Source organism: Macrobrachium rosenbergii, chromosome 21 (genome assembly GCF_040412425.1).
Source record: "Macrobrachium rosenbergii isolate ZJJX-2024 chromosome 21, ASM4041242v1, whole genome shotgun sequence".
NCBI classification, from domain to species: Eukaryota; Metazoa; Arthropoda; class Malacostraca; order Decapoda; family Palaemonidae; genus Macrobrachium; species Macrobrachium rosenbergii.
This window is the reverse complement of record NC_089761.1, coordinates 49,085,669-49,109,430: the sequence shown is the minus strand read 5'-3', so window position 1 is coordinate 49,109,430 and position 23,762 is coordinate 49,085,669. Positions and strand designations below refer to the sequence as shown.

Below are 23,762 nucleotides of genomic sequence, written 5' to 3'. Positions count from 1 at the left end.
ATTAATTTTATGTAATTATCGACATAATGAACCAGTCTATAGCTCATCTGTTAGATCTACATCTATTCAGGGTGGGAATACAAAAAGACAATCCGTTTTGTTTTGCCTCAGGTTTTGACACTATGGCCTTCTATTTGCAGCAAGTCAGGAGTGGTCACTAGAAGTAGAATTCAAATGAAAAGCAGTGATACCTCATTTCCCTCAATTGTTAGAGGTGTAGAGGTCAATGCCATTGTTTTATTTCAGTTAATGTAACCCATTGCTATTTTACTTTTTTTTTTTAATTTATACCATACAGCATCCTAAACAGCGCTCGTATACTAGCTGCAAATAAAAGATAATGGAGTTGAGATTTTGAGAGCAAGCTATTATTTACCTACTTAATATCTGTCAAATGTAACATGATTTATATTGATATGCATGGATAGGAAAATATATTGAAGTCAGCTTGAATGAGGAACACTTTGTGGGCTTGTTCCTTATGAATAGGTTTCATCTTCTGAATAATATGTGACTAATTCTTCATTATTAATGGTTTGCCAGATTGTTATTCTTCTTCTTTCTTCTTCTTCTTCTTCTTCTTCTTCTTCTTCTGTCCTAACGGCTGCCTCGGCTTTCACTATGTCCCACTTGAACAGATGTTGCACAGATGTGACTACAACATAAGTTGGCCATTATCATTACACACCAAGTCCGACAAAAAGATCCCTGGAGGGGACCATGAGAGTGTAACTGTGGCTACATTATAAAAAATCTGTATTAACACTGTATTGTCAAATTTGGATCACATCACTGCAGAAGAATATGGGAGTGTATATTTGATTGATTATACCAATAACAACTAGAAAATAACCCAATGCCTTGGTTAAACACCTAACTTTGTAAAGTCATTGGCCTTACTTCATGTCTGCTTCAATATCTACAGCTTTTTTAATTGTTCCTTGTCCCTTATGCATATGAGATTTCATTTTTGTAGCCACAGGACACCATGTTACTCCTCATCTTCCTTGTTCATATGATCCTAATGCACTTCATTTTCTTATTTGTAGTCCATGTCTTAGCTGCAGAGTAGTGTACAGGCCTTGTGCATGATTGATAAGTTTTTGCTCTGTTGAGGGAGGGATGTTATTTCCTAGTGATGGATGTAATTTCTTTCCACATCCAGTTTTTGTGAAAAATTTGTTAACTGTTGGAAGTTATGCTATAGAATTAACAGATTGCCAAGACAGTACTGCACATATTGTATTGCCTATTATCATCTGTATCAAGTAGAGAGATCAATTTGGTTATAATAGCTTATTTAGTTGTTTGGAACAGTTTAACTGTATTAAATGCAGTGTGGTAAAAATTGTATACAATATTGTTATTGTAAGGTATATTTTCCTGATTGGTTTTCTAAGGTGGACTTTTCTCCTTTTTTCAGCGTAAAGTACGAGGATACAACATAGCTCGTATGTACTACAATGTTGGAGAATATGAAAGTGCACGTCGTTACCTGTCAGAGTTTCTTTCAGTGCGCCCAAAGGCCAATGATGCACATCGCCTACTGGGACAGATTTTTGAGTCATTAAACATGAAAGAAAAAGCTGTTCAAGCGTACAAAACTGCGTATGAATTAGGAGAGGGCCAAAGGGATCTTGTTTTAAAAAGTAAGTTGCAGTTGCTCTTTAGAGTTAAGTTCTTCCTTTACAGCCCATTTACTATAAAATGCCTTTTCCTGTATGGAACTGTCCCAGTTGCACCAACCTGCTTTAACTAAACAGAATGTTTTCTCTGCTCAAAGCGGTACCCTCCTCCTCACTGCCTGCATCATTTGTCAAGAAATTTTGTTAACATTATTGAAATTGTACTGTATTGTTAACCCCTAGTTTCTGTTTTGATGCAACATCCAAAACCCAATACACTGTAGTTAAGTCAACAATGACACATTGAACATTATTTTAAAATAAAATTAAAATCTCAAGTTTTTGACAAAATCAGACCCCAACCACTCTTAGAGTCTGATGCTGAAGGAAAAAGTGCTTGATAATAAGGTGAGTGAGGGTTCACCCTATTGACGCACCTACCACCAGTTGACTACATTATTACAAGGTTTCAGTTACCGAGCCACATAATACCACAATGCACATTAAAAATAAGAAAATATTCTTGAGTGTGTAAATTCACAGAGCAGAATATACAGTACTGTATAGGGGTATTGATCTCCGTCACAACAAGACGCATCATTATATGTCATATTGGTTGGGCACTTTTTATTATTTATGGTGAGTTTATTAAAAATTTCTTTCAATGACAGTAACCATAGTCGTCATCAGAATCACAGGGTTAAAAAGTGGATATCAACCGTAATCAGAATCTCAAAGGTTAATCTTGTTAGAGAAGCTGGTTCTAATCCTCAGACAGGTGTATCCGTTAGAAAATTTGGCTATCATGGAATTTTTATTTGATTATTTTGCCTGTTACTAGGATGGAAGACAAGTCAAAAGAATAAAAAAAAAAGAGAAAACTTGAAATCGTGTACGTGGCTAAGGTTTGTATTGATGCCACATTTCATAAACTACTACTACTGGGTGTGCTTAAAATCTAGACACAGGCAAAATGTATATTTTCAGTAAAAAAACAAAGTAAACATTTTGTTGAATTTAAATACAGTATTTGTGCTCATTGCTCTTGGGAATAATCCACACACAGCAAATAGGCTTGCGGCCAGTATCAAACGTTTTGCTGGTTACACTTACAATTCACATAAAACAAAACTTTGTAGCTGACCAGCACACAAGTCTCCAGGGAAATGGTTGTTTTCATCCAGTTAGGTTAATTGTACTCTAACATAGAATATCAGGAGACTGCGCATTGGTCTTAGAACTATGAAGAATAAAATAAATAGTTGTTTAATGTGTTGGTATTCCTACAAACAGATTTAAGGTTGTCTGTAGTGTACAGTATCAGCTTTTTTAATACTTTTTGAGAGTGGTCTAGCTATGCAGCCCCAATTTCAGCCACTCTTGCATCTCTGGTCATGATCTAAATGTATCTTTCAGTTTGTGAATTGTACTGTGATGTTCCTTGTGATGCTTCAGTTCGGTTATACTGGGCTGATGAAGGGGATCGTCTTTTCCCACATCATGAGAATGTTATTAGATTACGTGAAGCCATCATTAGTAGTTCAAGTACTAGTTCCCGTGAAGAGCTGGAGAAGCTCTATTTTGGTATGTAACCATGTGTGTTTGTTGTATTGTGAGTTTGATATATTGTATGCCATGATATATTGTATGCCTTAGTTTAAATAGCTTTTTTCAGTAAATTAAATCTGAATTTGGGTAGGCATTGTCAAGTTTTTTGTAACATTTGTACATAACAGATGACTGTGCCATGGTAGGTCCTGAAAATATGACAAAGCAACATTATTGTAATTGGAAATGTAAAGAACTTAAGATTAAATGCAAGTTTTACAGTAACCTGTAGTATTGTGTTGTATGGGCAGTACTTTAATACTGTATATTTTTCAGATGAAATTAAGGCTAATCCTTTAAGAGTCAAGCTATATACAAGCCTGTTACAGTTGTATAAAGACTGGAAAGGCAAAGAAAAGGAGGCCTATAAATACGGATTCCAAATTGAAGCTAGGAAAGCATTTCCTGATTCCTTAGAATGGTATCAAGCCCTGTGTGATTCTAGTGAGGTAAGGAAATTTTGAGGTTTGGTATACTATGTCTATATATAATTATTATTAACTTGGTCTCGTAATAGATGTTCATTTGTTAACTGCTTTAATGTGTCATGTGTTGGATTGCAAATTACTTTTTAGCTTCATTACCTAGCAATTTTTTTTTCAGAGCTGCTCTATTAAAGGTATAAGGTACACTTGTGCTGAGGGCCTTAGAATATTTCAGGTAGAAATTGTTATATTTGGACAAATTAGTGTCTGTAGTATTAGTAAGGACAACTTGTTTAGTATTGTGATCATTTTCTTATACTATCATCATTAAGACAAGTTGTTTTTTATATATTTTGGTGAATTGTCCTTCCTGGAAGTGCATGCATATCTAAGGGCCACTTTTGTTTAAAAAATTTAGAATTGATATTTTCCAGTGAATGGTTAGTATCACAATCTTTTGAAATTTTATGTGTCCCACGGATATTTTACATATTTATTGCAGGTATATCGAAACATAGCTGATTGTGATGATGTTGAATTCCATCGCAACTATTTGTCAGTGTTGGAGCGTCTTGTGTATCTCACATTGGCTTCTAGCAGTAGTACTGCACTTCTATCACAGTGTACGCACATGGATGCATCAACACTATTACACAAGTAAGTGGGGTGACGTGACTAGACAAATGAATTTTCACATGTATATTTTACTGTGTGAAGTACACATAGATGTGTAAATGGCCATTTGGTCATAGCATGGTTTTTTCTGTAGACTTTTTATTTTAAGATTGTGTATTAAGAAATGTTTGCCTCTGAGGTTTTGATTATACAGTAATACCTCAAACTTACCCGAGGCTAGGTTCCAGAACCCCTCGTGCAAGGTGGGGATTTGTGTAAGTTTGGTACGGTAACTAAAAAAATGGTAATAAATGCTTATTTCTAAAGTTTAAACACTGAATATGACCCTAGTTTTGCTCCCAAAGTATTAGGCTAGCTTTTAAATAAAATTAAAGTTACAGTAAACCCCCATATATGCGGGAGAATCGTACCCCCATAGCTAAAATCCATGAATACTTAAAACCCCTCTAAAAACACTTATAACTGTCATTTTGATAGTTCAAACACAAAAAAAAACTCTACAAATGCTTATACTTCGAGTATTTTAATAGTTTTATCACAAAAAGTACATTTAGTCATGAAAATATGAAAATACAGTAATTTTAATGATTATTTCTTAGTGAAAAATATCACGAATGGGCGTATTTTCTGCAAATAATATGTATATGTGTTCCACAGAGAAATCTGCGAATCGGGAGAACGCAAATACGGGGGTTCTTAATACATTACCCTTAAAAAAAAAAAATAAAAGGTTGACTAAAAATAGAGTACAGTATTGTAATGGGTACTGTATTTGCCACACTAGCGCATTGTTTTCTTTGCGTCACTAGGTAAACTTCAATAGTCAGTCATAACGAAGGCACACAGTAAAATAAACGTACTTAATGTTCGCAGATGGTAAAGCTAAAATTCAACCAGTTCAGAATTATGTACTGTACAGGTAAAGACATGCAGAGAAATAATAAGTTGTAAAAATGTGTGTGAGCGCTAACATAAATGAGAGAGAGAGAGAGAGACATACATACGCACTTTAAAAATATTGGGCCGTAATACAAATTTTCCATGCTGAATTTCACTTAAAAGCATGATAACTTACAAAATACTTAAAAAATTAATCAAACACCTTCTGCAGGGTATCACATCTTTGAAAAGTGCAGTAACTTTGCAAATGGGTAACACATCTAAAAGTACGCTAACTGTACATGCTGCAGTTACATATGCTGTACATACAGATTGCACCAGCACTTTTCTTGGAGGTTAACAAAGTAATTTTCAAAGAATGACGCTAATACAGCTCTTAGTAATGTCTCTTGATATGTTTTAATATGTTAGCAAATTCATTTTATCAAATCAAATGAACAACCTCATCTTGAGATCACAAGAGGTCCTAGTGACTATGAATGGGCATAATACAGTTATTGCCTTTGTATCATATTTCTTTACAAAAATATAAATAATACAAATTTTCCAAACCAATTTTATACTTAGGATAATGAAAACTTATATGTGTACTTCAAAAATTAAACAAACACTTTCTGCAGGGGTATCATCTTTGAAAAGTGTAGTAACTTTGCGAATGGGTGTCACACCTTGTAAAAGAACACTAACTGTACATGCTGTATTTACCATTGTATCATATTGATGCATGTACAAAAATAAAAATAATACATTTTTTAATATAGATTTTACATGGAAAGATTAAACATAAACACTTCTGCAGGGTTTCTTGGGAATTTTACAAATTTCATGTCTGAAAAAATTGCACATGCCAATTAGTTAGGTCCCAATGAAAAGCGTGCGTGTCTGTGAATTCGTGCAACTCAAATTGCGTATGATTGAGGTATTACTGCATATTAATGTTTGTATATTACAGTAGTTATAAATCTAGTTAGTTAAATTGACTTTTTGACGTTCACTGTTTTACATTATATTCCACATAAAGAGGTTTACTCACTGGTCTGTTGAGGCTGCCTGATAATCATAATATTAGTATTTATGAATAATATACACTGCCATGGTCAGCCTGTAGTAGGAAATATTGAAGGGTTATGTAATGTTCCTTCATCCTCCAGCTGTTGTTGTTTGTCTTCTACTTTGGTTTTTACTTGTTTTATCATTTATGTTTGTCTGGCTGTACTGTAGTTACTGTGCCATAAAAGACTATTGCCTACATCGTAACTTTCTTGGAATTCCATAGTAGTGATACATGGCTTTTTTTATATCCATTATCCTGAGCCGCTCTGATTTCTGTCTTTTTTGTAGTCCTTCTTCACCAAGCTGTATATTGACAGCTAACTCTTGGTTCAAGTTTCACACCATATACCCCATAAGGTGGGGTAGTGCCACCAGTGCACCTCGTAGTATACTGTAGGCATTACTTAAGGTTCTTTGCTGCGTGCTTTCGACCCCTAGCTGCACCCCTTTTGTTCCTTTGTCTGTACCTCCTCTCAAATTCTCTTCAATCTTGCTTTCCACCCTCTCCTAACAGTTGATTCATAGGCAACTGCGAGGTTTTCCTCCTGTTACACCTTTCTATTCTCAATTCCCTTTCAGTTCAGAATAACCTTATAGGTCCCAGCGCTTGGCCTTTGGCCTAAATTCTATATTTAGTTCAATTCAGTTCATGCTTTGTAGGAGAATTTTTTGTCAGCCATGAGAGGTTAGTGAGATGATTGAATTGTCTTAGGTAAACTACTTTAGAATATTAAAGCATCATTCAGGAAAGTATTTTGTTTATACACATTTAAATGATTTTATTATACTTGCAGGTTTGATCAGGCATTAATGACATCACTGAAAATAGTTGGTGAAGATCAGGTCTTTGGGAAATTAATGGTTGGACAGCTATATATGCATATGGCTAGTATCCTGTTACATAGCTCAAAGAAGGTAAGATATATTGGAGAAATACTGTTTTAGGTGAAATTTTGTTCTGTTAGAATTTGGGGTATTTTAGACTTTTAATTATGGTGAAAAGAATCACTTGAACATAAATGTCAGAATTTCTGATGGAAATAAAACTTGGTATAGCTTAGATCCTGTCTATCATGCTTAATTTATAAGTGTATAATTGCTCTTTCTCTGATAAAATGGTTAAAGTTTGCATTTGAAAAGCTATGGTAGTAAAGTATATGTGGGGTGGGAGATAATTTTAAAGGGATATACACAGATGATAAAGACTGCTATTGTTGTTGGTGATTTGTTTTGTCATGCTAAAAAAAGTGCAGTTTATTAATAAAAAAGTGCAGTTTATTAATATCCAAAATCCTCAAGTCTGTTTACCTGATATTGTATGGTTTTACTTAAGTGCAATTTATAGATATTTATTCCTTTATTATCACTTAAAAAATTTTCTCAATTTTAGGAGAGTCTGTTACAGACCAATACAAGTGCTGGGGCTCTTCTGTTTCATGCTTGTCGTTTCCGACCATCTGAAGGTGGCCACCCATCTAAATCTCAGACCTCTCAAGAACAGTTTTGGTATAAATTAGCCTGTCACAGGTTGTCGCAGGCTTATCATGTCTTGCATCACATGGCCAAGACAGAAGGGGAGAAATCGCAGTTCCTAGAGACCATAAAGCAGAAAATTAGTAACACAGAAGCTCAGGCAAATATCTTCACAACAATATTTGGCAGTTCTTACAGTAATACCATGGAGAGCAGCTTCTTCATGAATGATGACAAATTTTACACTGCTGTGTTAGCATACCCTGAACCTGAGCAAGTTAAAAAGTGGGATTCTGGTGAGTATATTGTTGGTCCCTCAAGAGAATCATGTAAACAGCTTAAAGATTTTTTTTCAGTGATCTGTTAAAGTCATTTGTTCTTGTTAAATCAGTTACATTGACAGTTTTGGCCTCTGATAGGAAATGCAGAAATTATTAAGTTGAAAATAGTTGCTCTGGAATTACAAAATTGAAAATGAAGGTTAATTGCTGTTCTGCATTTCTCTTCTACAGTGGTGGGAAGTATGTACTGCTCAAGTTTAAGAGATATGGTATGGTTGTGTATACAGCAAGCACCAAGTAACCTTAAGGAACCGCAGCCCTACTACTCATTTGCGCTCTTTGAGGGCCTTCAGTTTTCATCAAATAAGATTAATACAGGGGCTGCAGAAACGCTATGCCATCTTGATCTCTTGGCGTTTTTGGTGGCTACAGTATTTTGTCAGAAAGCGGCTTCAAAAGATGCTCATGGTAAGTTCATGTTATTTGCAGTCATTCACTTTGGAAGGGGTTGGATGATTGTAAAAGTTTCAGTGATCATATTTGCTTAATTAAACAGCTACTTTTAAATCTTAGAAATAGTAATAGAATGACAATGGGTGTAGTAATGTGTAGGACTGGATGTTGCATGTATAGGATAGGTTTCATAGGTGGAAATATATTGGAAACGTGGGAAATTTCCTGTGTCAGATGCACATGCACTGCAGAGGGGAGTAGATTGTTGTTTTGCTGGTTACAGGGTTGCTTGGGATACTGTTTTTTTGCTGTTTCAAGGCATCGAAGAAAAGGGTTAAGGTGGTTGGGTAGGTTGAAAAGATCAAGATGGGACCATGGATATGAGGGGTGGTGGTAGAGGGAGGGTACCTTGGGGCTGCAAAAAAAATGATTGGGAGGGAGTGTTGGTAAATAGATCTTGTGAATTTGCAATGCATGTGATGTGTTTATTGGCTGGTGTTTTACTGCACCACCAGTATTTAGTTTGGTTCTCACTGAAATTGTTGTTGGGCTTCATATTCGTGTGAATTCCTAGTATTCATTTAAATTCCCTTTGGTTCCCAACAGGTACATGGTGGCATAATTTGCTAATTTTTAAGTTATGGATATGTCATGGCTCTGTCCCCTCCCCTGCAGGTGTTCCCTGTTTTCTTTTGACTTATGCAGCACTCCCTTAAGTTCTACTATGTTTGGATGTAGTTAGTAGGATGGGTAGACCATATAGGTGAGGAGTAGTTTTGAGTGTTTTACATGTTACAGTTTGGTAACTTATTGTTTTGAGGAATTTTTTTGGAATAGAACAGAGTATATGCTAATGCTTCATTCTTTATTGGTTAGTTTTATTGACTTACAATGTGTGCTTACATTATGCCGTACCTTGTCATTTGTGCATATAACTAGCTCTGTAGCATTGCACCAATTATTTGTGTTTATCAAAATGTTGTGCATTTAATGGGACAGCTGTCTCAAACAATGTGATTTGCTCACAACAGTTCCAAAACATTAAGGATGATTGTGTTGGCTTCTTGAGGAACTGTGTGTTCATAAATCAGAAAATGAGAAGGGATTAGTTAGACTGTCCTAGACTATGGATTTTCCATAAGTGAAAAGGGTCCTGCAGGTGCATTTCATTAATCATTTGCATTACTCTGTGCTTTATTGATCATTTGCATGTGGTGATACTTTCTATTATAATGGGCAAGAGTTGGCACCCTGACAACATCTTGACTGAGGCTTTTTTCATGCTGAAGAGTAGTACAGTATTTATAGGTGCCCTTTCAAGTGAAGTATATATAAGGAATTTTTATTTAACATTGCAGTTTTATTTTTGTTGTGGATTATAAGTTTTAGGCATAGGTTAGCAAAGGAAGGGTAATTCAACCAAATTTTGCACCACATTTTGTTCCCTTTCCACTCTGCTTTCTCTGTTAATGAGGGTTAAAGAGATGCTTTTAATTATGATGTCTTGTATTTTTCTTGCATCTTAATCTTAATACTCAAAAATGTAAAGTGACATTGAGTTTAATGACAATTTCATGGTTAAAAAGATGTTTTTGGAAATGTCGCTTTTTTCCACTAATATTTTATGGATTCCATTATATAAATATGTTATGGAAGGTATTATAGAATTAACTGTCAACTAAATTTGTTTCCTCCTAGGTCCACCTCCTGCATCCTTACCAACAGTTGTAACCTCTGTCTTGAACACAAGTGAGCAAGCTGAATGGTGGAATGCAGCATACACCCTCTTCACCAATCGTGCTCATCACAGATTAAACAAGTTACGTATGATCCTACAAAGGGGCCTGGAAGTAATCCGTGCTATAGGAAATCATGGGATTGATCTCATCTTGATGGCACATCTAGCCCAGTGTTTCACTAAATGGGTAAGAGTTGATATTTTTTGTAAAGTTCGGCAAAAACTTTTGTCTTGAATTTGTCAAATTGTAAGAAATTTTTGAAAATACAAATTATTTTGCTTTATACTTTTATCAGTATTCTAAGATTTGAAATTGATTTGAGAGCTTATGTAAGGGATATGAAAGCCAAATGCAGAAATGCATTAACTTTGATAAATAAGTTATCTCACAAATTGGGGAGCTGATAGATCAGGCTTGACAATGCTGTACAAAGCAACTTTTTTAAGAATATGGATGTCAGATGCACAGTTCAGCCTCAGAAAACTGTAAATCAGGGTCCAATTCATAATGAGGAACTCAGTGTGCTGGAGCTTTTAAATCATCCTTCTGTCCTGGTTTAAAGTGGTGAACCACCTGTAACTCTTCATGACAGTAGTACAGGCAGTCCCCAGTTAACGGCGGGCTCGGTTAACACCGATCCGGTTTTATGGGGCTTGTCTAGCGAGGAAAATCGGCAATATTTGGCGCCGAAAATTGCCGATTTCCACTTATTGGCGCTGATAATTGGGTATTGGCCCCAATACATACCTAATATAGGTGCCGATAACCGAAAATTGCCAAAAAAGCACTGAAATTGCCGACTTTTGTTTGAACCGCGATTTTTGGTTATCATCACACCCTTAGAAACGGAACCCCTGCTGATAACCGGGGACTCCCTGTAGTGTATAGTGCAGTCAAAGTACAGGCAAATGATTCACCAGCAAAATCTTTACCAGTTAGTCAATAGACATAGTTTTCCAATTTGAGTATATAATTTTCTCCAATAAGAGATCAACTTCTTCTTTTGATTATAAGATATGAACTTGCATACTGTACTTAGAATATTTATCTAAAAATTATACATATACCTCAGAAAACTGTAAACAGAGTGCAATGTAACATATAAGAGGTGAAGGTTCACACCATACAATATATACCAACAGATTGGGCCTATATGATCCAATCTCTATATGTGCAGACTGTAGAGTAAAACCAACAGTTAAAAATATTTTCTGCAAATGTTCAAAGCATAATTCTGACCAGTTTTGAAAAACCAGTCAGAGGAGTTGTTAATCCCCATCATTTTTCATTAACCCAGTTATAAAATTTTTCAAAACTGTAATTTAATTTAATTAAATAAAATCTAAGCTTTAATAAAAACTAAATGAATTAGCTCAGTGGGCTGGTTGAACTTCCAAATAAAAATAATGAATAGGGTTTGTTCCCAACTGCATTGATTATTGACTTTTGATTTTTGTCTGTCCCCTCCCCCTCCCCTTTTTATAGTGCCTGGTTATTATACTGTTTTATTTTTCTTTAATGAGAATATAGTACTGGATTTGACTTATGGAGCCTTGTACATATAGTTCACCCTAAGGTCAGGTTAAATCAGTGATATGCTAGCTCATTATCATAATTAATGCCATGAATTTTGTCCTTTGGGTTAAGGGAAAATGTCAGTGACGATGTGGTCTTTTCTACAGGCACAAATAGCAAAGAGTGATGGAAGTTGTCGCAGCGAGGTGGAAGCTTTAGAGGAAAGAGCCAAGCACTACTGGGACTGTGTATTGAGTTTGTGTCAAAAAGTTGGCCGTAATACCAACACCATTGTTCTCAGAAATAGGCTGTTTGTTGTACAAAGGTAATTAAATGTTGTTTATTTTTACAGTTTAGTGTACCTTTTGTACTATTTTGTAAAAAATCTTTGAAATTGACTTGTATTTGCCTATACAATACTGCTTTTATTTTATTATGCAATGCTTAGAAAATTTTTATGTATAGAAGATTTTAAGCCCCTAGTGCCATTTTTATTGTGTTATTGCCTTTTAATTGTCTGTATTGTAATACTAGTATACTACAATTCGTTTAATTTTTATCTGTTCAGTAGAGCTTTTTTTAGTTTTTTGCCTTTTTTATGAATTTTAATCAATATCTTGTTTGTATTCATATCAAGGTTTTCTCAAGATTATAGTATTAGCATAAAAAATAAATTTCATAGAATATTATTGTAAATTACAAAGTTAGTTATTTTTAATAACAAGCATCGGGGAGTAATGTAAAGTGTTAGGGTTGAAGTAGGGTGTTAGTGAATAATGATGTAAACAGGCCTGTTTATCCTAGGTAAGAAGAGCACCTTCTTCATAGTCTTGTCTATATATAGATATCTGTATTAGAAGGAAAGATAATAAAATACTGAGTAAAACAATAGAGTGGGTAAAGGTAAAGTTAAAGGCAGTGATAATGAGGCATTTTGAGTTGAGGCAGTGGTTGATGCATGTACCATTTTATAGTGGTACTTAGTCCTATCAATATTCTTACTCCTTGCAGAATAGAAAAAGTGGAAGAACACTTACTGGAGGCCATAGAATTGGTAAGAATTTAAGGTTAGTTATATGAAGAATTTTCTTTCTCTTTCAGTGAAAGTTTAAGTCCCAGTGAAATTGAAAAAGTTCAAGAGGAGGGAAAGTATTTCCTTGCTATGAGATTGGTTCATGCAGGAAAGAAACAGGAGGCCATACAAGCCCTGGGAAATCTGAAGAGTCCAGATGCTTCGTATGAAAGGGCAATGGTAAGATAACCTCCACTTATTTTAATTGCTTGAAAAATGGATTAATGTTTATTGTATGCTTTAATGATTGAGTATATGAGATATTGATGGGAGGTAACTTGATACACTTATAAAGTATCCACGTATTAATGCTTGCTTATGTTAAAAATATTTTAGCTCTACAAAGAACAAGCTCAGGGACTATTAACTGAAAGTTGTGCAGAATCTTTAACACCAGAAATGCGATCACAGTACACAAGTCTCTTACGGCAAGCACGAGATACTCTCTACCTCACGCTTGACAGACTACGCATGCCAGGTATGTATTGTGTGTATTAGTTAATTGAAACTTGTATGAAGCATTGTAGATAGTGGTGAAGGTTGTTTTATGCACCCTTTGCCCAAGTTAATTTACCATGTGTGTTTTATATTTCATTTGTTCATTTCTGTCTCTTAATCATCCAACTCGTTTTGCTCTAATTTTTGTTAATTAAAAAAAAAAAATCCTTCATGCAAGATCTATATGAGTCAAGAAAATAGGACATACTACACTTTTCAAGCTAATTTGTTGTTAAATTAATGTAGAATTGATGCTCTTATTTTGAAGTATCCTATCGAGACCACCAAGTCAGGCTACCTATCTCAAGGCTTGCTTGATGGATTTGTTCTTTAATGTATGGTAAAGTATGATAAGTATGATGAAGTATGATAAAGCTGAGGAAGTTGGATACTGAGGTGGAAAGGTATTGGGTCAAAAAAGTAAGAAAGAAGAGAATCTTGTAGTACAGTACCTATCCCAGTGTGCTGTGTATGGCATACTGCAGAAAGTCTTCCTTAAGGGGAATTAACAGTAGGATACATACAGCAACTATAGCGATTATTGCTCCTGTTTTAGTAACTTTGATATGTAAGGGGTTTTCTGATTACAAACTTAAGAGAATAAGTGAGCTGTATTGCATAAATGTCAGTGGTTTTTCTCTTGCTTGATGCATAATAAACCAAACCAGATGACTTAACTTTTATAGTGTTTTAATACTGATTATTAAATATGCGTGATGTATTAGGTGAGATAACTTGGTAACAAATAAGTATTTAGAATGACAGATCTGCAGTATAAGATATAGTCAACCCCCATGATGAAATGATCTGAAATGCCTTATGATCTAGAAAATCAAGGAGCAACATGAAAAAGGACAAAGAATAGAGCATTGATTTAATGAGCTTGAAGCTTAAAGGAAAATGGAACCTTAATTTGAAGTGGTACATTTTTAAATTAGACCTGATTAGTACTGTAGAAATTTTGTAGCTACTAGCACCAACACACTGCTCCAGTTACTATTTCCCCAAACATTCTTTCTGGATAAGCAATGATAACAGTGACATATTAATTGATATCAGTAATTTGTTATCTATGCATATTAATTAAAATGCATATTCATTGATATCAGTAATTTGTTATCTGTGCAGCCCTGTCCTTGAATAGTTATAGATAAGCATTTTCTTACAACAGGTGCAACTTAAGACAATGCAAATTTATGACAGCCCCCACAAAAAAATCCTCAGGTTACAAAACTTTATCAGGCAATGCTCACGGCTAGCAGTCCCAGCAATATGCTTTCTTTTGCCAACTTCTCCTGCTCTCATCTTTCTTAAAAATGTAACCTAAAAAAACTTATGGCATTATGATAAGAGATTATGACGTATGCTATGCAAAAACCATGAAAGTTAATAATCCTTCATAGAATAAATTAAAATCTGAAGAGTTACTATGGAAATGTATGAAACAGCTGAAAATGTGCTGTGTATGTGATATGCAAATATTGCAAAAACTTATTGGAACATTGACATGAAATAAGATAATGGTTTAGGTCAAACAGAGATCAGTGGCAGTGAACTAATATGATGTGATAATTATTAGAGTGAACTGAATAAAACTGATTGTAATTATGGACATTACTATTGGCCTGCAGATGAAGCATATGAATGAGGATGTAAAATTAGGACAGGTTACAAAACAGTATTGAGATGAATTGAGAAATGAAAGGTTAAGATGAAATATATCAATAGTGGTCGCTGTTTCCTATGAGCTTTCTCCACCTTCATTTGTCCAATGTATCCTGGCTTCTTAGACCTTTCTCCTGCGTGTCATTTGCTGTTTTATCCTCCCATCTGAAGTTGGGCCTTCCTCTTATGTTTCCCACCACCTCCTTGCTCATAACCCTTTTACGCAGAAGATCTCTCTGCATAACATGATTAAATCACTGTATTTTTCTTTCCTGGACCATTATGATACTTCCCTACCTTACCCGTTCCTCTAATATATCGATTTTTTATCTTATCTCTCTCACATCCATTTTCCATTGCTGGTCTGACTACACTTTTGTAAAACTATCCTTTGACTTCTGCACTAATCCAGTTAAGTGAAAAGGGATAGAAATAAAATAGTGTGAGGTAAAGAAAAAAATCCATACAGAATTCAACCTTGACCCATTTTGGTTTGCTGATTAAGTGCCTAATAAGTAGACTAATAATAGGAAAAAAACATGGTTGGTTGAAACAACTACTGAAAGTCAGTCTGGGAGTTATATTGCAATAGTGCCAAGATAACTAAAGAAAATTAAGTGTTGAAACATACATAGAGAATAGTGTATGGGAGCACACTATGTTACCCAAAGATGAAGTAGTCTAATATTCTAAGGAAGGAAAAAAGAAACCTTTAAAAATAAAAAAAATTTGAAAGATAAGGTCTTTCATTGAAAATTTTAAAATTCTAGGTCCAGATAGACATGTGAGACCTTATATACCTAAACCATTACAATGCAAAACTTCAGTAAGGAAGGAAGAAATGCTGCAGCAACTCCAGATGTGCATACTCTGGATCAAAAGATTGCACAACAAAATGAAACTGTGGTGAACCAAGTGACATTATTTGTGGTCAGAATCACTATTTAAGAACTAATGTATGTGTGCACATTATGTATACAACATAGAACTAAAGATACTTCGAAGGTAGAAGGTTAAAAATCTCTTGCCTAGTTACTGAGTAAAATTTTAATTTATTGCTCTTGTATCTGTGGAGACTAACTGGGTGTATAAGTGACTAAAAGTTTGTTCACATATAAGGGCTGGAGTTTACTATTATAATGATCATTTGTGTGAAGAAAAGACTGCTTTACTATTATACTGTATATTATTGGTTAGGTAATATTTTCTTTTCTAGCTGAAAAATTAGTAATCTAGGAACCAGTTGTGTAGGTTGTACTGTATGTTTGGCACAGCATCTTTGAAACCATTTGTTAGTAGTCCAGTGATTGAACTTGACCCAGGCCTCTTCATTATAAGGCCTGATGATTTTTGGAGGTGGGTGGGAACGCATGCCTAACATGTCAAAAGATATGGCAATCTATTGATAAAATAAGGAAATGAGGAAAATTTATAAGTAAGTTTACTAGTATTTATGAGCTTTGCAAATATTCAGTAATGTTTCACTTTTACACTCATATATTTCCTTACTGCTAAAAAGGGGGAAACAGAGTGCCCTAGTTTTCAAAGTCATTATATCTTTCTCTGCAGTTTTCATCATATTTGCATACTTTTCTCTAATATTTTTATAGTTATAAGAATTATAGCAAAACAACTTATGTTGAGAGCATTTAATTTATATGTTGAACTGTTTAATTCCAGACATTGACCGGTGTCATCCTCTAAACACAAAACTAAGCCAGCAGCTTGAGGATGTGGAGAAAAGATTATCTCATATCACCCTAAACCCAGATGTATCTGTGCAAAGGGAAGATGACACAGAGTCTCTATCTGATGATTCCCAGTCTCGTCTTGATCTCACAAATGGACACGTGAATAATGGGTCCCAGGCCTTGCACATGTTCAGCACTCCTGTTAGGGATAACAGGAATGGTTCTAGAATAACCAGACAGGTACAGAACTGCTCATTCAGTTTATATGGGAAATGAACTATAGTATATTCACTTTTGTATTTTTTGTTAGCCAAGGAGCATGCTCAGTGTAGAGCTGTTCATTTTGTTAATAAGGAGGAAATGAACTATTGTGTATTCATATTTCTGTTTTGCTCAGTGTTTTTCTCTACTTTTGTAGTAGAGAAAATTTAATTTATTTGGGTCATACGGTGACATTCTTTCAAGAAATGAAAATACACTAAATGATACAGTAAAGTACAAGTTCTGCTACATATATCATTAATATATGACAAGTCATTCTCAGTATTTTGTGTTATGTTTTCTTGAACATAATGGTAATTTAGTCATGATAATTTATAAATGTTGGAAGTAGGAAATGCAAGTTGCATGACATCAGACCACAGTAACACCTGGTAAATTAGGATTGTAGTCTTTTAGTCTGTGTAAATGTAAAATATTCATAACCTTTTTTCTCGTACATGGGGTTGATAGGGATCAGGGATTCCAGGAAGGGGTCAGTTGCATCATAAGTTTGGAGACCCCAGCTTGGAATACAGTTGCTTATTAGTTTCATGATTTTCCACAAAATTTTAGAATTAGTTAATAGGATGTATTTCAGAATTTGGTTTGGAAGAATTCGTCATGGTAAGAATCAGTTCTAAGTATGAGAGAAGGTTGTTTAGAAATGGCAGCAATTTTATTCATATGAGACTAGGTAATAAAAACCGATACAGCAGCATACAGATTTTGTACGAATTTTAGTACGTATTAGCATCATAATCTTCAGTTAGTCAAGCCAGGTTTTGACTTCTGGTTGTATGTAAAAACATGAAATGTTTGGTCTTGGATGTGGATTACCATAATTACAAGAGTGAAGCATTATGTTCTCAGAGAGCCAAATAAAAATATGAAATAGTTCTGTTCTCAATTGGCTGGAAGGACCCCATCAAGCATAATTACCCACATTTTTGGTCTCGGATGTCACCTTACTCAACAATTGTGTATCAGACAGTACTACTACAGTCTAGTGTACATTGACTGAGAACCACTGACTTAACTTCATTGTTCAGGAGTTGAATACTTTTCTATTGTTAGTATTAATTGTGTTCCAGGCATTTTCTACTTTATTGCTCAGTAACTGAAAATGCAAGTTTTCGTATAAGTAACTTACCATGTAATCACATAGCTATAGTTTCTAACTCGCATGGCAGCCTTTTTTTAAAAATCATCGTAGCACTTCAGTTGCTTTGTATAGGTGACTAGCCCTGACCACCATCGGGAGTACTGGGAATGACTTAGCAGATAACCTCATTGTGTTTCTGCCAGCTCTCGACTAAACATCGGATGTTTGCAGCAGCTCTTTTTTATTGGTTTTCAGTGAAGTATTTTTGCTTATTTTGAGTAGCCTTCAAGCTTTTAGGATCAGTTTTCTAGTTTTTGTTCTTATGTCTGATTCTTCTAGTTTTCACTACTGTAGCAAAGGTTGCAAAACCAGATTGATCAAATCTTCATATGATTCCTGTATAATTTGCAGTAAGTGTATGGGGCAGGAATGTAGTAAGGAGAAAATGTGTGCTGAATGTCATGATTTGGATGAGAAAAAGTGGAAGGTACTTAAATCTCACCTTGACAAGTTAGAAAGGGATAGGAAGAGGAAGGGGGCCTCTAGAGCCGATAGACAAGCTTCACTTAGCCTAGACTCTACGCCTAAACGTAGGTTAGAAGATAGCCCTGCTAATCCTTCTTCCCCTTTTCCTGCTTTTTCTCCTAGTACTAGTCCTCCTACTTTTCTTTCGCCTACCCCCGTGCCTGGCACCCTTGCTTCCGACCCTGATGCCATTGCCAGTTTCCAGTCTAGGCTTGATGAGAAAATTAACCTAGTAGTGAATACAGTGGCAGAGTTAGGGGCATCACTGAAGGTGTTAATGGAGAAAGTGCGTACAGATAAAGTGACAGTGAAGTGGAGTAGGTGGCTGCTCGTCCTACCAGTTCTCCAAGAAGAAGGTCCCTGTCCTGCTTCCCTGCACCTGGGAGCAGACATACCAGAAGTCCAAGGGAGGCTGGTTGAGTTTGCCCATGGTTGGTTGCCCCCCACAGTAGGGCCTGTTGTGCTTTCCCAGGTATCGGCAGACAGCTGCTGGAAAGGTGTCTCACTGGATGTGCACTAAGTATTGTCCAGTTCTGAGGATTCCAGCACTGACAGGAGGCGCCGCAAGTACTTTCCTGATGCATCTTATCCTCTGCAGAGGCATGCAGATGATGTTGGCTGCTGTATCAACCCACAGCCTTCCTGCAGTTTTGCTGTGGACCCCTCAGTCTCTGCCTTGGTCCGACATCCACTCTCTGCATGGGACAGCCCAAAGACCTCTCCTGAGCGCCCTTACTTGGCCCCCAAGCGCCCAATGAACTCTGTCAGGTGCCTGTCATTTTCATCCAAACTCGGCGCCTCCTGAGTGCTTGGCACCACTTCCCAAGCGCCTGGCGCCCTTCCTAAGCGCCCAACACCAGCTCCTGAGTGCCCGGCACCAACTCTTCAGTACCAGTCTCCAGCTCCTGAATGCCAAGCACCCGCTTCGAACTGTGGGTCACTTTCTTTAGACCAAGACGAGCCCTCATTTGCAACTATTGAACTGCAGTTAGCTGAGATTGTGAGCTTGCTAAAGAGAGTTCCATCTGCCTCCAAGACTTCTCATGATTTGAACCTGTCTCCGGCCTCCTCAGAAGAAGAGTTAGACCCAGAACCTGCCCCTCCTTCAGCCTATGCAGCTCTCCTTCAATATTTGCTGGCGAGCTTTCCCACCTTTCAGGTCTCGCCTGCCTCGACTTTCCTGATGAGGAACCATCCAGATGACAGATCTAGGTTCCCCAGATGGTGCTTTCCTTGTCTGCCAAGAAGGCACTCAAGGAGATTGGAGATTGGCTTTCTACTAAGAATGAGCAAGGTAGGGCTTCCTTTGCCTTTCGTCCCATGCGCTTAGTCTGTAGGAGGTAACCTTTCTCCTCCCAAGGGGACCTCTCTGGCCTCATCGACTCTTCTCGACGCTCGGTGTTCTCATCGGCGACAATAATATTTTTGTCAGCTGAACTGGACCACCTTGTCAAGGACCTCTTCAATGTGTTTGAAGTTTTAATTTTCTTTGACTGGGCATTGAGGATTGCAAGGACTTGGTGGGAGACTTTGCCTCGGACTGGCTAGAGTCCTGTCTTGTGCAGACAAAGCCATGAGGGATGGCTCTCTTGAGCTTGGGGCTCTTTTATCTTTGGGGGAGTTGAAGAAAAGAGGATTATGGTGCTCCTTTACCACTAAAGGAGTCACTCAGACCCAGAAGTTGGCTCTTATATTTTCACTGTTGGATCCTCATTACCTCTTCCTTCAGGATACTGTGAGGGATAGTGCTTGGGACCTCCGAGAGAAGTCTACAGTAATACCTCGATCCTATACGATTCAAGTTGCGTGAATTCACAGACACGCAAACTAATTGTCATAGGCGATTTTTTCACAGATGTGACATTTGCGAATCCTTGAGAAACCCTGCAAAAGTGTTTTACATTTTTATGTGATTTATAAATTTTCAAACTTTTGTGCGTAAATTAAATAACATTAAATAATAAAAATATCTCTCTCTCTCTCTCTCTCTCTCTCTCTCTCTCTCTCTCTCTCTCTCTCTCTCTCTCTCTCTCTCTCTCTCTCTCTCTCTCTCTCTCTCTCTCTCTCTCTCTCTCTCTCTCTCTCTCTCTGAGATGAGAGAATTTTTATGGTTACATGTATGTTGTGTGATAAATAAATGATTTACCAAATAATAAGTACAGTCATGCTTCGAACTTACGCGAGGTTAGGTTCCGGAGCCCCTCGTGCAAGGTGAATTTTCTCGTAAGCTTGGCATGGTCTTTAAAAATGCTAATAAATGTTTATTTCCAGAGTTTAAGTACTAAATATGACCCTAATCATGCTCCCAAAGTATTAAGCTAACTTTTAAATGAACTAAAGTTAGTGTAATTTTATTTAAAATTTAGCTTATTACCCTTAAAAAAGAAATACAGTAAATGGTTGACATAAAAATTGAGTATTGCACAGTTTCATAATAGCGCATTTGCAGTAGGTGCGTACGTATACTAATGTTACCCCTAATTCTTAGGATGCCGTTTTCTTTTTCACTTAGAGTAAAGCCGTTTTCTTTGCGTCATTAGGCAAAACGTCATGCGTCACAGTCATAACAAAGGTACAGTTCCCTAAAATATCGAAAACATGTACATATTGTTCGTAGAAGATAGTACATTTCAGGTAAAATTCAATCAATGACGTACAGAGAAATAAGTTGTAAAAATATGTTTGAGCGCTAACTACGAATGAGAGAGAGAGAGAGAGAGAGAGACATATACTGTAATACAGTAACTGTACTGCACTGCTTTTGTATCGTATTTATGCGCAAATATATAAATACAAATTTTCCATTCTGATTTTACACCTAAAAACACAAGAATTTATAAAATAGTACTTAAAAATTAAGTACACTTCCTGCAGGGCTATCATCTTTGAAAAGTGCAGTAACTAAGGGTATCACATCTTGTAAAAGTACACCAACTGAATGTGCTGTAATTACATGCACATACAGATTGCACCAGCACTTTTCTCCGAGGTTAACAGAGTAATTTTCAAAGAATGACACTTATACAACTCTTAGTTACATCTCTGATATTACATTAACGAATTCATTTGATCAAACGAGCGCGACTGAACAACCTCAGCTCAAGGTCATGGTGACAAAGACTTGTATGATATTTATGTACAAAAATATAAATATAAATTTTCCACATCGATTTTACAGTTAAAAGCATGAAAACTTATAAATGTACTTCAAACATTAAATGCATTTTCTGCAGGGGTATCATCTTTGAAAAGTGCAGTAACTTTGCAAATTGGTATCACATCTTGTAAAAGTACACTAACTGAATGTGCTGAAATTACCTTTGCATCATATTTATGCATGTACAAAACTAAAAATAATACATTTTCCATACAGATTTTACACATGAAAGCATGAAATGCATTTTTCATACAGGTTTTACACATAAAAGCTTGAAATGTATTATTCATACAGATTTTACACATAAAAGCATGAAATGGATTTTTCATACAGATTTTACACATAAAAGCATGAAATGCATTTTTCATACAGATTTTACACAAAAGTATGAAATGCATTTTTCATTCAGATTTTATACTTAAAAGCATGAAAACTTGTAAATTACCTCAAAAATTAAACATAACCACTTCTGTAGGGTTTCTCAAGAATTTTGTGTCTGTGAAAAAATCGGGTATGCCCATTAGTTAGGTTCCAGTGAAAAGTTCGTGTGTGTGTGTGTGAATTCGCACAACTCGAATCATGTAAGATCGAAGTATTACTGTACTAATTTTCAAATAAATAATAATAATAAAACTGTAATTACAAAATTCAACTTTTCTACAGTAAATTGTGATATTTTAAACAATTATCATTTCCCAATCTTTTGTGAAACCTTTGAAGAGAGGGGCGAGGGCAAAGCTGTCAAATATGTCAGTTGTTGCCCACAGTGTGTCAAAGGATTTCTATGTACTATCTCTCTCTCTCTCTCTCTCTTTCTGTTTCAAAGTCATTACCATGCCTTAACCCTTAAGGGATGCGATAAATATATGTTAAGCACGCCCCTAGACTGGGCAAACTTTAAGGCTCTGGGAAGAGTAGGAAGCTCTCTATTCTGTTGGAGTTTTCAGGTATTACCTGAGCAGGATTGGAAGCACAAGGGGCTATTTGTAATCTTTAGTGTTCTGACAAGGACCCTTTTTCTCCCTTTAAGAACGCATTATTGTTGTTCTTGTATGGGCTTGGTCTATGAGACCATTCTTAGTTTCAGGAGAGCATGGGGCCTGCTTTTAAGTGAAAGCTAAAGACATCAGAACAACTAAAACCTCATTAGCCTTCATGCACATATACCCCATACGTCCATCCTGCAATCATCCTACTGGAAGCATAATCGATATTTGCCTCTCACCTCTTCTGACAAGTTTAGTGTTAAGATTTTTTGCAGTACCTTGCAATCATTAGTAACTAGCTTGGAATGGCAGAAGGAAGCATAGGATTTTCTCCTACTGTCTCTTCACCTTGTAATAAGGTGCTGATTTTTGTGAGAGCCAGAGGGTACAATGTACCTGAAGCATTGTTTGTTATTGTGGTACTGTGCCCAGGGCAAGGGCCCTTTTTTAAGTTTTGCTAGCCTTCGGTTGACTCTTTCGTTGCAAAACTTCCAATTATGCTTTGCTAGCCATCAGACCACTCCTTGGCTGCAAGGCTCCGACTTAGGTAGAGGTGCTCCACGGCTTTACCGCCACGCCACTGCAGGTTAAATTGAGCATATACCAGTGGCAGTTTTCTACTGCAGGCCCTCTTAACTAATAGGGAACCACAAGCATATTATTCAATGCTAGCAACTTTTTCTATTTCAAATTCATTATATGACTTAATGTTTTGGAGTAGAATATGTCCATGTATCCCACCTCCTGTCAATGTGGGAATCAGCAATGTAATTACTTGGTAAGTTACTTATATAAAAATGACGTTTTTGTGATTAAATAAAGTTTTATATATGCTTACCAAGTAATTATTTACATGATCAGAGCCCTCCCTACTCTCCTCTGATGGACATATGGCACAAACAGAATGAGGTTGCCTGCTAAGTAGTTCCTGGTACATGTGTTCCTGTTAGTGGGTGGGACCAGTCACCTGCTCTAAACTTCTGAAGTGTTTCCTGTGAATTTTAGAATTTGAGCTGCCGAGCAAGAGGAAACTATAGCTATGATAATTACTTGGTAAGTATATATAAAACTATTTTATCATAATGTCATTTTTTTTA

General features: G+C 36.1%; 1 protein-coding gene across 5 annotated transcripts in view; it reads left to right on the top strand.

Moving 5' to 3' along the window:
• Nucleotides 1-23,762, top strand: part of Nup358 (Nucleoporin 358kD) — a 138,835-nt gene that overhangs the window by 9,746 nt on the left and 105,327 nt on the right. For all 5 annotated transcript variants that reach the window (XM_067123801.1, XM_067123798.1, XM_067123799.1 and 2 more), the window contains exons 2-13: nt 1,424-1,649; nt 3,042-3,209; nt 3,510-3,682; nt 4,161-4,315; nt 7,042-7,162; nt 7,638-8,016; nt 8,233-8,469; nt 10,153-10,379; nt 11,876-12,033; nt 12,810-12,960; nt 13,117-13,258; nt 16,624-16,874. In XM_067123801.1, coding sequence (XP_066979902.1) covers nt 1,424-1,649; nt 3,042-3,209; nt 3,510-3,682; nt 4,161-4,315; nt 7,042-7,162; nt 7,638-8,016; nt 8,233-8,469; nt 10,153-10,379; nt 11,876-12,033; nt 12,810-12,960; nt 13,117-13,258; nt 16,624-16,874 — 2,388 coding nt within the window. The remainder of the gene's footprint in view (nt 1-1,423; nt 1,650-3,041; nt 3,210-3,509; nt 3,683-4,160; nt 4,316-7,041; nt 7,163-7,637; nt 8,017-8,232; nt 8,470-10,152; nt 10,380-11,875; nt 12,034-12,809; nt 12,961-13,116; nt 13,259-16,623; nt 16,875-23,762) is intronic.